At 40.3% G+C, this 17,053-nt stretch overlaps 1 protein-coding gene across 2 annotated transcripts in view; it reads right to left on the reverse strand.

The window, feature by feature from the left end:
- CHD2 (chromodomain helicase DNA binding protein 2) overlaps positions 1-17,053 on the reverse strand; it is a 128,265-nt gene that overhangs the window by 94,772 nt on the left and 16,440 nt on the right. The window contains exons 3-5 of one of the 2 annotated variants that reach the window (XM_021674333.2): positions 10,565-10,796; positions 7,828-7,914; positions 6,182-6,243 (exon numbers count right to left, since the gene is read on the reverse strand). In XM_021674333.2, the coding sequence (XP_021530008.2) occupies positions 6,182-6,243; positions 7,828-7,914; positions 10,565-10,796 (381 nt within the window). The remainder of the gene's footprint in view (positions 1-6,181; positions 6,244-7,827; positions 7,915-10,564; positions 10,797-17,053) is intronic. The other variant, XM_012438638.2, reaches the window with a different exon arrangement.

Here is a 17,053-nt window from a genome sequence, read left to right on the forward strand (position 1 = left end):
TAAAGCAAAAAAAGTGACTGATCAGTAACAAAGAAATTACTTCCCAACCCTACTGATGTCTAAGGCTTTCCCGCATGGGAAACTGTTGTCCTCTCCTACATTACTAGCCTCTTATGGCAAATAAGATTACTGGCAAATCTAATGAAGACTCCATCACTAAGCCATACATTTTAAGTCAGGCTACAATAAAGAACAGTCTAAGATACCAGATTGGAAGTAAAGTGTTTTATGTATCCAAGGAAACTTGTAATATCTACCTTAAGAGGCCACTGTCAGAATCCCCTAGATTCCATAAAAATACAAAACTCAACTAAATTTTCCCCAGAATTCTGAGAATTAGGGAGAAAAATAGCAAGATTTAGCCAAGAGGCCCCAAGGCAACGTGAAAAGACATGGAAAAAGTCAAAATCAAGTTAAATGTATACAGTTTTCTTCTTTTATTGGAAAAAGGCGGTTGGCCAGACACAAATCCTAAGACAGACAAATCAAATCTAATCAACTGTAAAGCAGGAAATGAACAAAAGCAACTTTTTTTTTCTTTCTTTTTTTTTTTTTTGAGATGGAGTTTCACTCTTGTTACCCAGGCTGGAGTGCGATAGCGCAATCTCGGCTCACGGCAACCTCCGCCTCCTGGGTTCAGGCAATTCTCCTGCCTCAGCGTCCTGAGTAGCTGGGATTACAGGGACGCGCCACCATGCCCAGCTAATTTTTTGTATTTTTAGTAGAGACGGGGTTTCAGCATGTTGACCAGGATGGTCTCGATCTCTTGACCTCGTGATCCACCCACCTCGGCCTCCCAAAGTGCTGGGATTATAGGCGTGAGCCACCGCGCCCGGCCACAAAAGCAACTTTTAAATATCATGAGCCAAAACTTTGACCAAGGGTTGGTAAGAGCTGCTATTAACGATCTCTAAGAAGAAAATTCCTTTTTCTTCCACTTAAAAGACATCTGGAAAAGAGAAAAGTACTTACTTTTGTTTCTTCAATTTTCAGTAGATTTCCCCAAGAAAGGACGCCTTTCATAAAAAATTCGAATGAACAAGAGAAATCTGAGGCTAATAGGGATTCCCTTCCACTGTTACAGGTTTGTGACAATCTCCAATTCAAAACGCTGGAAAAGGGCCAGGCACAGTGGCTCATGCCTGTGATACCAGTACTTTGGGAGGCCATGGTGGAAGGATGGCTTGAACCAAGGAGTTCAAGACCAGCCTGAGCATCATAGTGAGACGCAGCCTTTACAAAAAATTAAGAAAGTAGGCTGGTGTGGTGATATGCGCCTGCAGTCCAACTACTCAGGATGTTAAGGTGGGAGAATCACTTGAGCTCAGGAGGTCGAGGCTGCAATGAGCTGTGAATGTGCCACTGTAACTGCACTCCCTCCTGGGTAAGAGTAAAACACTTTCTCAAAACACAAAAACATAATAAAACCACCAGGACCATGAGTCAACAAAAATCTTATACAACATTGCCCAAATTTGGATAACATTAATAAGTAATATATGAAAGAAAAGAAAAAAAGAGTTTAACCAAAACAGCATGAGTTGGTTAAATTAAATTCAATGTTTTGTTTGTTTGTATGACTCTAAATCAGAGATTACAATCACCGGGGCCAGATGAGAACTGCAAACAGGGCAAAATGGAGAACTCCTAGTCCGTCACTGTTATGTGAGCCAGTATTAACACATTTTCTCAAAAGAAGCTGAAAACACAGATTCTTACGCACTGTCTCTCAATTAAATGATGCCAACTAATTAAAAAAAAAATTTAAATATTGTGCAGGTCCATTGTGCTGTGTAACTTCTTTTTTTTTTTTTTGTTTGAGACAGTCTCACTCTGTCACCAGGCTGGAGCGCAGTGGCACAATCTCGGCTCACTGCAACCTCCACCTCCCTAGTTCAAGTGACTCTCCTGCCTCAGCCTCCCAAATAGCTGGGATTACAGACATGTGCCACCACGCCCTTCTAATTTTTGCATTTTTAGTAAAGACAGGGTTTCACCATGTTGGCCAGGATGGTGTCGATTTCCTGACCTCATGATCTGTCAGCCTCGGCCTCCCAAAGTGCTGGGATTATAGGCGTGAGCCACCGCGCCTAGCCTGTGCTGTGTAACTTCTTCCACGCTTTAAAAATACGAACACAGCTGGTGGTACATGCCTGTAGTCCCAGCTACTGGGGAGAGAGGCAAGAGGATGACTTGAGCCCAGGAGTTCAAGGTTGACCACATATCTGCACCAATAAAGTGAGATCCCCGTCTCTTTCATTTTAAAAAAAAGGCCAGGTGCGGTGGCTCACACCTGTAATCCCAGCACTTTGGGAAGCTTAGGCAGGTGGATCACCTGAGGTCAGGAGTTCAAGACCACCCAAGGCAACATGGTGAAACTTCGGCTCTACTAAAAATACAAAAATTAGCTGGGCATGTTGGCATGTGCCTGTAATCCCAGCTACTCAGGAGGCTGAAGCAGGAGAATCGCTTGAGCCCGGGAAGCAGAGGTTGCAGTGAGCTGAGATTACACCACTGTACTCCAGCCTGGGCGACAGAGTGAGACTGTGTCTCAAAAAAAAAAAAAAAAAAAAACACCTAATACACATCATGACTGGGTAATTGGTCTCTTTATAATTCTCCAAAGAACACAGGCCCTTGTAAGACTGCATTCTTCAAAAACATCAATGTCCTGAAAGCAAAAGAAGGCTGTGCAAGTGCTCCCAATTACAGAAACCAGACATGCAACTAAATGCAGTAACTGGCCCTCAACTAGATCCTGTAGTAGAGATGGAAAAATATTATGAAAGACTTTACTGGGTCAACTAACAAAACTGAAATATGAATAAAAGAACATCAGAGGCCAGGTGTGGTGGCTCACGCCTGTAATCTTAGCACTTAGGGAGACTGAGGCAGGCAGATCACGAGGTCAAGAGATCAAGACCATCCTGGCCAACATGGTGAAACCCCATCTCTACTAAAAATACAAAAAATTGGCCGGGCGTGGTGGCTCACGCCTGTAATCCCAGCACTTTGGGAGGCCGAGGCGGGTGGATCACGAGGTCAAGAGATCGAGACCATCCTGGTCAACATGGTGAAACCCCGTCTCTACTAAAATTACAAAAAATTAGCTGGGCATGGTGGTGCATGCCTGTAATCCCAGCTACTCAGGAGGCTGAGGTTGCGGTGAGCCGAGATCGCACCATTGCACTCCAGCCTGGGTAACGAGCGAAACTCCATCTCAAAAAAAAAAAAAATGCAAAAATTAGCTGGGCATGGTGGTGCATACCTATAGACCCAGCTACTCGGGAGGCTGAGGCAGGAGAATCACTTGAACATAGGAGGAGGTTGCAGTGAGCCAAGATCGCACCACTCCACTCCAGCCTGGCGACAGAGTGAGACTGTCTCAAAAAAAAAAAAAAAGTACATCAGCAATGTTTTAAATCTAAGTTGAAACTGTACTGTACTATGCTTATAAAAGAGAATATCCTTAAGAAATATGCCTTATGTATTTAAGGTAAAGGGGTAAAAGGTAAAATTCTATGAATTTCAGTCTCAAACAGTTCATAAAAACCATTATGTGTGTGTATATATTAAATATACACAGCAGGGTGTAGCGGCTTACGACTGTAATCTCAACACTTTGGGAGAACAAGGTGAGAGGTTAACTTGAGGCCAGGAGCTTGAGACCAGCCAGGGCAACATAGTGAGGCCTCTATCTCTACAAAAATTAGGCATGGAGGTGCACACCTGTCATCCCAACTACTTGGGAGGATGAGGGAAGAGGATCACTTGAGCTCAGGAGGTTGAGGCTGCAGACAGCCAAGGCTGCACTACTGCACTTTAGCCTAGGCAACGGCAAGACCGTCTCTCTTAAATAAGTAGCACTCACAACAATAAAACAAAGGGAGGAAAAAAGGCAATCTGGGTAAAGCATACAAGGTGTCCTTAGTACTACACTTTTATTCTTGCAACTTTCCTAAAATTTGGAATTAATTTTTTTAAACTAATTTTATAAAATTGTTCCTTTTTAAAAACTCTAAAATGTGTGAATAAAATCTGCAGGATTTCAGAAAAGCATTTTTTTATGCCAGTATTTCAAACCTTTCACTCTCTGAGGGAGTCTCTGTCAATTCTGAAACGCAGGCGCCCACATGTGAGGTTCTGTCACACCTGTTCAGCGTGGATCACGGAAGCCTCCTAACGTGCTGTGCCTTGCAACTTGAGCGTTAGCAGCTACAAGACCTCCTCTAATTAATCTTTCAGGAATCTAAACTGGTGACTCAGGAGAAGAGCTCCCTGGAAATCCACAGTACTCACCAGCTGCCCAGAGGACAGCAGAAAGGAAGTGCCTTTCACCAACACGAGGGGAACTACCTCAGTTCCCATGGAAGAGCCCTGGGTAGGAAAGCAACATGAGAAAGAACACGGATCCCACTCTGCAACGAACTAAGAGGTTCTAGTCAGAAAAAGAAAGGCCCATAAATGCAACTAACAGTTGCCAACTTTGGGGAATTCTTAAGACTGATAAGTGGCGGGCCACAGTGGCTCACAACTGTAATCCTAGGAGACCGAGGCTGGAGGACTGCTTGTGTTCAGGAGTTTGAAATCAGCCTGGGAAACATGGTGATACTCCGTCTCTACGATAAATTTTTTAAAACTTAGCTGGGCATAATGGCACACGCCTGTCGTCCCAGCTACTCAGGTGACTTAGGTGGGCCGATAAAGTCCAGCAGGCCAGGGCTGCAGTGAGTTGTGATGAAGCCACTGCACTCCAGCCTGAGCGAAAGACTGAGACCCTGCCTCAAAAATAAAAATGACTGACAAGAATATGAGCCAGTGACCAGAGTAAGTGCAATCTATTATACAGTGACTGAAAAAAATGCTGGCTTCTGCACACACAAAAATAAAGCCATTAAAATGGTAAGTCAAAATTCAAGCATAGCACCGTTTAACTTGCAATCAAGAGACCAAAAGAATGTAGCCAGATGGTGAAGTAACAATTACATGCATGGATTTCCCAGGGTGTAATCAAGGTGGACATTTCAGGAAAGACACCCAAAAGGAAAAGACCATTAGACTAGTAAGCAGATAACAGTATCCCAAGCAGACCACAAGACTGGGGTAGAACAAAAGCCTTCTAAGATGCCAAGAAGTACAGGTATGCTTACAGTTACTATTTCACCAAAACACAAATGAATATAGGAGGCACCCCAGCTGGACAATATTAAGTAGCTGACTTTTCTGTGAGGCTCTGTAATACTCTACATTTATTTAATGTCATAAAATCTTAGCACAGTTTCTAATAAACTTGTTGGGTAGACAGAATATAAGTTTTATTCTATTTTGGAGATGAAGAAATGGGTTTTAAAATCTCAAATGACTTACCTTAGGCCACTTGCTAAAGATTAATAATATTTTACAACAGAGAATACGTACCTAGTGCTCTTAATAGAAGCCATGGACAATTGTTTAACATGAGAACCCCTGAACTGGTGTAAAGTTTTGAATATCTACATTTTTGAGAGGAGTTACAGAATTCAGATTGTCAATGGGATCCATACCCTCTCCAAAAATTAACTTTAAAAAAAATTAATTCTCAAAAGAAAAAAATTTCATTATATCATATAAACAGAACTTCTTAAATTAAAAAAAAATGAACATATAAATCTATGTTATACAGAAATTTCATATTATGTCCATGAATTAAATTTTTCTGGTTTATGAATTGCAATATTAAAATTATACAGAAATAATATGTAACTTCTTACCCAAATGAATGCCCAGTCAATATAATTTTGCCATGCTAACACAAAGTACAAATGAAAATCAAAAAATGGCAAATCTAAATTTGTTCCTTGCTTACTGCAATACCAAATATCCATATACTTGTTATATATACATATTTTTCAGGAAAAAAATCAATGGGCTAATTGGGCTAACCCGATGGAAGGAGCTGAGCTTTACTCCAAGCAATGGCCCGCGTATCGTGGACCCCTTCCACATGTTAAACTAAGAATCTTGGGTCTCCAACACTGCTGCTGCTATTGCTACAGGTCAGGGTAGGTCACCCGAGCTAACAAGAAAGACAGAAGCAGACAAAGGCACCTGGAGTAGACTAAAGACACAATGAAGGCATTCCTAGAAATGCTGGCAAGTTTGAAACGACTAGAGTGAGTCATTTCCCCCATGAAAGACTTACTGTTTTTTCAGCTGCCTCTGGCCTCTTCTTTTTGGGCTCCCACTCTCAGACCCGCTACTTGCCTTCAGTGTGTGAGGGGGGAAAAATGATCAGACTTTAATTCACAGTTCTTCGGGACAACACTATCTCCTGGTTCAACAATCTACTCAATATACCATTATTCAATATGAGCTTTCGGATAGAAAGAAACCTAAGCACTTGCTTGGTGGAACTCCCTCTTCTTTTGATTTGAAAATTAGTATCTCTGTTATTCTGCAACAATGTAAATGCCCTGTATCTGCAATGTCCAATACAGCAGCCATCAGCCACATGTGACTACTGAGCACTTAAAATATGACTGGTGTGACTAAGAAATGGAATTTTTAATTTTAACTAAGGTGAATTTTAAAAGCTACATGTGACTAGTGGGGACCATATTGGATACCGCAGATGTAGAATACCAAATAAAAATGCCACAACATTTAGTCAGAGTGCCTTAAAGGCACCAACTACTGGCATATTCATTTTGGACTCATTTAAGAGTACGTTCACTCATAAGCCAACAGTGCTCTGCTAACAGCACTAGGCCAAGGAAGGTTTACAGTCACAGACATTTCAATAGCTCTTTTTCCCCAAAATTAAACAAAATGGTAAAATAATCCTATTGCTGTTAATCTTGTACCCTACAGAAAATGTGTTAATTAATACATAAAAGAGGAAAATATTTCTACAACTATGATAGGTTTTAACAAATATGGCTCAGTGCTAGACACTATGGGAAACAAAAGCAAAGACAAAGCAGCTCAGAGGTCACTCAAAACATCACAACTGTAGTGCAGATTATAGGGTGAATCAGTTTAAGGTACGTTTACTGAAAAACCCACACCCAACTCACTGACCTGTGGCTATCAATATTTAACCTCCATCAGAAGTACATTATATAGCTAAGAATAGCAAAGTCCTCCTAAGAAGGCAGAAAGGGGACATTTCATTGAGACAAAAGAATATCTCTTCAGGATCTAGCCTATAAACCTAATTCTGAGTAAGAATCCACAAAAATATCACACAAACTGAGAAAAGGTGAAAGAAGTCTGATTCTACAGACAACCAAGCCCAGCACAGAATACCAATTTAAAAATCACCAATCTATTCAATCTCTCACAATTAGAGTAAATATGTTTGAAACTCATTTTATTATATCTCACACTAAAAATGAGCAAGAAAATCAAATTTAAGATGTTAAATAAAATAAGATAAATTAATTAAGCATTCCCTCCTCTTTCAGGAATAAATCCAAAACTATTTCCATTGCTCTGTTTACCAAACAAGTTACCCATTTAATAAAAATCTAGGAGATTTAGAAGTTAGGGGCTTAAAAAAGTAAACTTTTTGCTACAATCAATTTTCACTATGAGAAACAACTAAAAAAATTTTTTTGAAGCCAATGCTATATAATACTCTACTAAAAACTTCACTATCATATGATCTTTCTGGTTAGATTCTTTTATTTAATTATTATCTTCTTGCCTCACTGTATCTGTTCATAGAAAGCTGAGATTAGAGTCGTTTAACCTCCATGCCTGAAGTCTTTTTTACGTATCAGAGTCAGAAAGAATGAAGTCACGTAGGGAGTTTAAATGCATGCCCTTAAAATATTTTTTCTTTACCTCTTCCTTAATATTAAATCGTGATGGTTCTTGTCTGCTTCGGTTTGACCTCCTGACCCCATAAACATCAGGATATTCTTCCCACATCTGTAAAATTAAGAGACCATGCATTAAACCTCTTGACCCTCATTTACTATTTTTATTACTCAACATTTATTGCAATTTAAGAGAATTCAAGTAACCAAATATCAAAAGAGTTGTTTTGCTAGTTTTATTTATGAGATAATAAAGCACCATTTTTTGAAAATAGGCATATTATCCTAGGAAATTTTAGTTTAACAATGTCTTCATTTCTTAATGGCTATAAAACGATATGGTATACAGTTTACCAATCATTACAATGTAAACATACAGCTGAATAATATAGCAAGGACAGTAGTTGTTTCCACTAAAGACAAAGTATTTACTGATAAATTTTTAATTCCCTACTGTGCTGAGTTTCAGTCTTGACTGCACTAACCCACCTGAGAAACTCAAAATACAAGAAGCAAAGCCCCACTAAGTCTAATTAAATAAGAATCGGAGATTTATATTTTTAAGTTCCTCAGGTCATGTAACATCCCAGATAAATACAGATAAGGCATTTCTAACACTTAGCTAGAAGTTATCAGAGTGAGAACCACTGCTGCCCTTTCTCTGACACATCTATTTTTATTCAGTAGCAGTAATTGGCCCTTTGCCTTTAAGACCTGATTTTTGTAGTAACAATCCTCATGGGTGATGTAAAAAGTAAAGTTTAAAGGACAGATTAGTTGAGGAGAAAAATTATTTTCACTCTCTTCCCCAGAAATAACTACACTAAGTATATTCTGTATTCTTTAACAGAATCACTTATAAGCAAAAGGAATTTTAATGAATTGTGGAACACTGACATGAAAAGGTATAACAGAAATTAAGCACACAGAAGAAATGCTTAAAAAGCTGAGATGAGAGCTACAGGTTATCAAATCACAGATGACAGTTAATATCATGAGAATATTTGGAAAGGTAAGGCTCAGAACATGCACAAAAGCCACCAGCTGAGACTTGTGAAATGTTTGCATTTAAAAGTGTGGGGCCAGGCGTGTAATCCCAGCACCTTGGAAGGCCTAGGAAGGAGGATGGCTTGAGTCCAGGAGCTCAAGACCAGCCTAGGCTACACAGGGAGATCCTGTCTCTACAGAAAAATTTTTTAATTAGCCAGGTGTGTCCGTACGTGCCTGTAGTCCCAGCTACTTGGGAGGCTGCAGTGGGAGGATCCCTTGAACCCAGGAGATCAAGGTGCAGTGAGCTGTGTGATTGCACCACTGCACTCCAGCCTGGGTGACAGAGCAAAACCCTGCCTCATGAAAAATGATCCAAAAATGTCACGAAGAAAGGACATCACCAACAGTGACTTTAACAACAACAACATAAAAACGCTGAAGTAAGCTGAAGAAAATCAAGGCTTCAAAAGAAAGAAGATGGCCCAGGAACAGGCATTTTACAACTAGAATCCGATGTAATCATGTAACCCACAGATTCTGTAACGGCCTTAGCATCACCTTGGAGTTAAAGGACAAAAGGTCCAACCAGAAGGAGTTAGGAATAACCAAGTGGTGGGAAATAAGGAAAAGGCAGTAAATACAGAATACTTTGAAAAAACCTGGCAGAGAAAGGAAGGAGGAAAAGAGCGCTTTACTCTAGCCTGTGTACCCATGCCCAACCCTGGACCTCTGCTAGAGCTATGACAGTTTTTACTTAACACAGGTTTTCACGGAGTCCTTATTAACTGGGATGGCTGAGTCATTTCAATGTTATGACATCAACTAGTTTTACACTTCAAGATATCAGCCAGGTACTCTAGCTCAACTACTGTGACTTTATTACAGCACATATTATAATGCTTACATCCTAAAATTATCCTGTGTTCTTATTTGTCCTTTTGAGACTGATAATATCTAAGCCAACTCTTCCATCCAAAATCTACCATGTGGAGTTACTCACTACTGAGTACTCCCACGTGAGTAATAAGCTTTTTGGAGCGGGGCAGGGAGCTACCATGTGAAAAGGATGTGCATACAGAAAACCAAGAGCCTTCCTCCGAAGTTCTCATTTTAAGACAACCATTATCAAAGGCACAGTCCAATCATTCCGACTAGCATGTAGGTCCATGACTACACATTATTAACTTTCTGGAACTGCTCACTTTAATCTTAAAAGTGTACTTCAGGCCGGGCACAGTGGCTCAGGTCTGTAATCCAAGCACTTTTGGGAGGCCAAGGCGGGCGGATTACCTGAGGTCAGAAGAATGAGACCAGACTGGCCAACATAGTGAAACCTCTTCTCTACTAAAAATAGAAAATTTGGCCAGGCATGGTGGTGGGCGCCTGTAATCCCAGCTACTTGGGTGGCTAAGGCAGGAGACTCTCACTTGACCCTTGAAGGTGGAAGTTGCAGTGAGCTGAGATCGCGCCACTGCATTCCAGCCTGGGCAATAGAGTGAGACTCTGTCTCAAAAATAAATAAATAAAGTTAAAAACTAAGCATACAAAAATGTGTCTTTCCTTCCTATAATTAGATGGTTCAGGTAATTTTTCCTTAATAGAGCAGAAAGAAGTCCTCATCTGTATCCTTAAATATACTACTGTGTTATTACTAGAAAAAGTGGCTATAGGTTTCATTATCAAGATATACTAATGAGTTTTCATAAGCAATAAAGAGGTGCTAGCTTGTCCTAGGCTAGCAGCACATTTGTACTGTAGGGCAAAGTAGATACCTTCTTCACATCAGCTATCCGTTCCTTCTTAGAGGCTGGCTTCTCTTTGGCTTCTGGGAGGACTGGCTGGGATTTGGAACCTGCTGATTCACTCTCAGATTCCGACTGACTCTCAGAAGACTCAGAACTGCTATTCGACTCGCTGCCATGTCCACTTCCTGGATCACTTCCCTGCTCACTTTCCGACTGACTGCCTGAGTCTGAACCCGAAGCTTCTTCAGAGGCTGAGTGACTTTTATTTTGAGAGAGAGAGAGAGATTTAAAAACATTTAAGAACCGCCACATGAATCTGCTTTAAAAAAAGATTCTCATGGTAAAACATTTGCAGATAGTAATTTTGGTAACATAAGACCAAAATCTTCAAATTCACATTTATATTTTTACATTGCAAATAATGTTATTGCTATCATTCTCAAAATACCCAATAGCTACTATTTCCTGAGTGTTTCTATGATGCCACGGAGCAGGTGATTTGTATGAACAGGCTCTAGATAGAAACTCTGAACATGGATATTACTGTCCCCTTCATTCAAATAAGGCTGAACTGATGCTCAGACGTATTTAAGTAACTCTCACACCTAGTTGACACAATATGATTTGAAACCAGATAGATAAGAATCCACTAAGTCTTTCTGTTAAGTATCATTCCCCCTCAACGAGAAAAAACCAAACACAGAACAAAACAAAACCAAGCTGGGCACAGTGGCTCATGCCTATAATCCCAACACTTTGGGAAGCCTAGGCAGGAGGACTGCTTAAGCCAGTTCGAGACCAGCCCAGACAATACGCAGAACTCATCTCTACGAGAAAATTTTTTAATTGGCTGGGTATGATGATAGTGCACGCCTGTGGTCCTAGTTACTCAGGAGACTGAGGTGGGAGGATCACTTGAGCCCAGGAAATCGAGGCCACAGTGAGCCATGATTGTGCCATTGTACTCCAGCCTGGGTGTCACAGTGAGACCCTGTCTCCAAAAACCAAAACAAAAAAATACAAAGCACATTATCTAAAGAGGAAGAATGCAAACTGGTTGCAATTATCCAATCAGTGGTTCTCACTAATAGGAGCAAATTAAACTCATCTGGGGAGGTTTAGAAAAATTTATACACATTAACCTCAATCCAGAGGTCCTGCCTTGTAATCTGCAGTGAGTTCCAGAAGCAATAGACTTAACAGAAACAAGTAAACAACAAGGGCACTCTGATGTTAATGAGGACACCCAATCCAATAAAAGACTGCTACTGGCCTCCACGCCTCTCCCTTCCCTTCTTCATTCCAAACATCGATAGGGAGCAGCAATCTAATAGGTAGATGACATCTAAAAAAACAAAACAGAAACCAGAGAGACTGAGGGGTGACAGGGTAGCAACCTCAAGCACAGAGAAAGCAGTATCTCCATCCGCCTCTGATGGTGAAAAAGCAACTGAGGGGCATGCTGGTAGAGAGGAGATACTCCGAATAGGAAAGACCTAAAGTGAATGGACTCTACAGCAAGAGGTGGACTGCTCACTCAACTGCTTTGCTTGAAAACTACCTCTCTTTGCTCTGAGTGGGTAGGGAACAGTACAAAGGAGGTGAGGTAAGAACAACCCAGAACCTACAGTAACATTTACAGAAAAGGCTCTCAGTTCAGAAGCCAGGAGGTAAGACACGTGGCACAAGACCTGAAAGGGTAAAGGGAAGTTCCGTATTTACCATCACCACATCTTCTAGAGCACGCACAGGGCAATACATTACAAAGTGGAACTGACACAAATAACACCATGCGATCCACAGCACACTGCACTACGGAGGGGCTTTCAGTTACCATGAGGAAGCAATGCAGAAAAAATGGAAGAGCAGGGGTTTGGCGGGGGGTGATGGGGGGGTGTCCCGACATTGGGAAGGCGAGAAAGACGGGAAAAAGCACATAACTTCCTGATCACATAATAGGTATCAGGCACTAGGCTAAGTACTTTATATTATTTTGCTTATTCCCAAGAACAATCCTATTAGGCATTATTATTGCCATGTAAAGGATGAAAAAGCTGAAATCTTTTATGTAAATTGGTCAATGAACAAAACTAGAAATTGAGGAAGAGGGTGAGGGGGCCAGAACACCAATCCAAGTAAGGATCTAAAGCCCATTTCTTTCTATTTTACCACAGGGGACCAAAATACTAGAGACTCAGAAAACATTCTTAAATCTTATCCTTGTTACACAAGGTCCCAAAAGAGGCACCCCGTGACAAGTGGCTCAACACTTTCAAGACCTCATTGTAATTACTGACTCCTTAACCCTTTGCACAGGCCAAGCTGACTAGTCCAGGTAACTCAGGAGTCACTTATTTTACACCTGTGGCCAGGCAGGTTGTCATCAGGAAAGAAAAAAGAAAGAGGAGAGCTGGATGGTGACAGTAACACAGAAAAGATGTGGGCTCTGGCATCCATAGCTTCCATTTCTGTCCTAGATCGCCTCAGACCTGTGTTATCTTTTAACCTTTGTCAACCTATGCGACATCTACCAGTGGTGTCGTGAAAGCATCTAATGCCAGCTATAAAACCAGTGCCCTATAAATGCCAAAGCCTTACCCAAACAGAAGAAATCTGAACATATCACAGCCAAGCTGAGGTCCTTCTAACACAAAATTCTCCCCAGCTAACACCCATTAGTGAGTCCTTACCCCACAATCCATGACACTAGCTGGAATTTATTAGTTTTGCCTCCTCTGCTCATAGACAGGTAGAGAGACAGCTCTAGAATTTCCTTGCAAGTAAGGGATTTATTTAATAGAAAGGGCAGTCTACTTGAAAGGGATGTTAGATGAGGCAGTACCTGGAAACTGTATTCCCATAGCAAAGGCAGCTGAAGGCCTGTTCACCTCCCAGGCACCCTGGTCTTCTAGTCATTGGTAATATCCAATTTCAGCATGCCCTATAAACCTGGCCTCTGATAATTTCTCAAGGCACATTACTTAATCATTCCTTCCCTCACCCCCACTGCTCCAGTCGCACTGGAGCAAACCCAGAGAGTAACCTAGCATTGCTCCCTACAGCTCCTGCATCCACTGCTGACACAGCAAACTAAATACCTCTCTAATTCTGATGCCTGAGGGATCACCTTCTCCAGAAAAACATCCTTTGATCTCCTATCCTAAGCTCAATACCTATCAGATACTTCCATAATACTGACATCTGTCATAGCAGTTACCACCACCGAGATGGCAATCAGGCAGAGATCAGAAACACCTCAGAGTCTGAGCTTCAATTCCCATGCCCTGCTGGCTCTCCATAATTTTAGCAGTGACACATATGCTGACCTAGAAGACTTGCTCCAGAACTCCAGCAGCTGTTAACATCTATACTGCCGTGCCTCCACTTGTCCCATACTATAATCTGGCCACTTGTCAACTCTCCAGTAAACTTGCAAACTAAGCAAGTTTGATGCTCGCTGTGCCTGGTATATTAGAGAAGGATTCACTGACTTTGCTAGAATGTACAGTCTGCCTCCCCTTTGAAACAAGGTATTTAGTTTTTCAACTACTATTATGTTTAACTCCAGACAAAAATTTAAGAACAGAATCATGTTTTGGCAATCACCGCCAATAAAACTGTCCCAGGACAAGTCTATACACTCCTGGGAAACAAAAAACTCCAGCAATGAAAAGACAAAATCTTTACCAACTAAAGACCCACAAAAGGCAGTATTAGTTTCCTGAAGATAACTGTAACAGTCCAGCAAATTAGAAATGTTTAGTGCTCTGTGCTGAAAAGTGGGAACCACTGCAGATGGGATGCAATGGAATGCCATGCCTGCATCAGGATATGTTTACATGTAAGCACTGCAGATGGAATGCCGTGAACGCCATGCCTGCATCAGGATGTATCTATATGGATGCATATCGCATCCCTTTTAACTAGTTTATACTATAAATTCACTACATTTTATGTAACATTCCCCTATTAATGGTACGTTTAGGTTATTTTCAGATTTTTCACTTAACCACTAAGTTGCAAATATCCTTGATACACTTTCCATATTTCTGTATTTCTGAGAAGAATATTTGTATTTAGGAGCAGAATATTTTTATTTCCAAACTGTTCACTGTAACCATAAATATCTTTCTATGTATTTTCTTGGGCAGCTATGTGTTTCTGAGTTTGTGTAGGAGAGTGATTCCTAGAAATGTAGCAATGCCTACAATAATACCGGTGGGGGGAGCAAAAACAGCCGTATTTCTGTCAGCACATATAAATGTGTATAAATGCATTTTAATCACCACATTGCTAACACTGATTTACTCTGTTGGATAGGTTATTTGAAGTATACTTGTGAGTTCCATGGATCACTTGAGTAATTTCAAAAATAACAACAATGAAAATCAAACCCAAGAAGAGATAAACACCAAATTCACAACTGTATTTACCTTTAGGGTTGAGGGAGGCAGATGCACTCAGGGAATGATAATGGTGACATTTTATGACTGAAACTTAGTAGTGAATTCAGAGCAGCTCATTACATACTTTAAGCATTTTTAATGTCTCAACTAGTTAACTGTCTAAAACAAATCTAACCATAAGAGTCAAATCAAAGGCAAGGGCTGTAAATACACCCCACCCTACACAAAACAAGCAAAGATTTGAATGTTTTTAAAAAGTGTTTTTAAATTCTTTTTGGAACCAGAACATCAGATGTAAGACTGAATACAAATATTGAGGAGGAGAAATACTTAAAAGAAAAAAAAAAAAAGCCTTAACAAATTTCATACTTCTTATACTTCTTTTCATACTTAATTTTCATACTTCTTATAAGAGGAGTACTCACTAAACTGGAAATAGAAAACAAAACTGAAAATATCTCCACATTTAGGTCATTAAAAGTCTAATTATGGGCCAGGCTTGGTGGCTCACGTGTGTAATCCCAGCACTTTGGGAGGTTGAGACGGGCAGATCACCTGAGGACAGGAGTTTGAGACCAGCCTAGACAACATGGCGAAATCCTGTCTCTACTAAAAATAAAGAAAAATAGCCGGGCACGGTGGCTCACACCTGTAATCACAGCACTCTGGGAGGCCAAGGTGAGTGGATCACCTGAAGTCAGGAGTTCGAGATCAGCCTGGGCCAACATGGTGAAACCTCATCTCGTAAAAAAAAAAAAAAATTAGCTGGGTGTGGTGATGGATGCCTATAATTCCAGCTACTTGGGAGATGAGGCAGGAGAATTGCTTGAACTTGGAAGGCAGAGGCTGCAGTGAACAGAGATCACACCATTGCACTCCAGCCCAGCAAACAAGAGCAAAACTGCCTCAAAAAAAAAAAAAAAAAAAAGTCTATTTCCTAAAAAAGACATTTCCTAAAAGACTATGTAAAACTGCCATTAATACCTAATAATAATAGTAAATACAATACTAAGCTGTAGCTTTCATGCTGGTTTAGTAGAGGAGGCAGAAAGCCCGTAAGACAAATAAAAAGGGTCAAACTGAGATAGTGGGTGGAGTCTTTTAAGCTTTCATCTAAATAACAAAGTAATAAAATTACCTGACTACCAATGGCTTACTAGTAACAAGGCAATTAAACATTGAATTTTCAGGAATGATTATCCACCATATACATAGCATATTCATAAAAAACAACTTTATCTGAAAATTATTCAACATCTAAATTAAAAACATGTTTTATAATTTTTGATTTACTAATTTAAAGGAAAATACAATACAAAGATAACGGAATAAGTCAAAACTGAGAATTCAGATCCCAATAAAAAATAAATGGTTATAAGAAAAAGGTTTACCACTTCCTTTTGCTTATGGATAAAAAAGATTTGGTATCTCTTCAAAATACTTTCTGAAGTAGGTAAAAATGGAGTGGTTAACCTTCTTGGAACTAGACTTTGAAACGGAGTGCTATTAATAGTCACCGTTCCATTTTTAATCGCCGTTTCCCAAATGGCCACAAGAGGGCAGCACAACAACATTCCACTTAAAAGGAGCAAGCCGTGGCAGCTCCGCCCAAGAGCCGCCATTTCACTTTAGTGTTTATTTTCCTAACTCAAAATGGCCGAACTGCTTGGCAGAGGTTAGTGTTTTTGTTGGTGAAAGCAAAATGTGGCCCCCCAAAAAAAAAAAAATCACAAAGCAATCTACACTGAAATTCCATAAAACTTCCTTACTTCCTACCAGTGAGTGATACAATAGGTAATATTTATGGAGCACTAATGCATCAGGCATGTGCAAAAATTCTCCTAATCCTTACCTATAGACAAAGCCCAAGACTGTGAGTGTGTGTGTGTAAGATGTCACCCCACAGTCTGAATTACCCAATCCACACTATCAAGTATCAGCGCTATATCACTGCCCTTGTCTACACATATTCTTCAGTTGAACAGATTAAACTAATCAAAGTTAATGTGTAACTATTCCTTTTCAGTCACTTCTATGTGTCTTTAAAAGATGGAAAAGCAAAGACATTTAATAAGTCACAAATTTCTTGTTAGTAAAGAATACTGAATGC

This window comes from Aotus nancymaae, unplaced genomic scaffold, assembly GCF_030222135.1.
Source record: "Aotus nancymaae isolate 86718 unplaced genomic scaffold, 86718_ANA_hifiasm-v0.15.2.pri h1tg000014l, whole genome shotgun sequence".
Lineage (NCBI taxonomy): Eukaryota > Metazoa > Chordata > Mammalia > Primates > Aotidae > Aotus > Aotus nancymaae.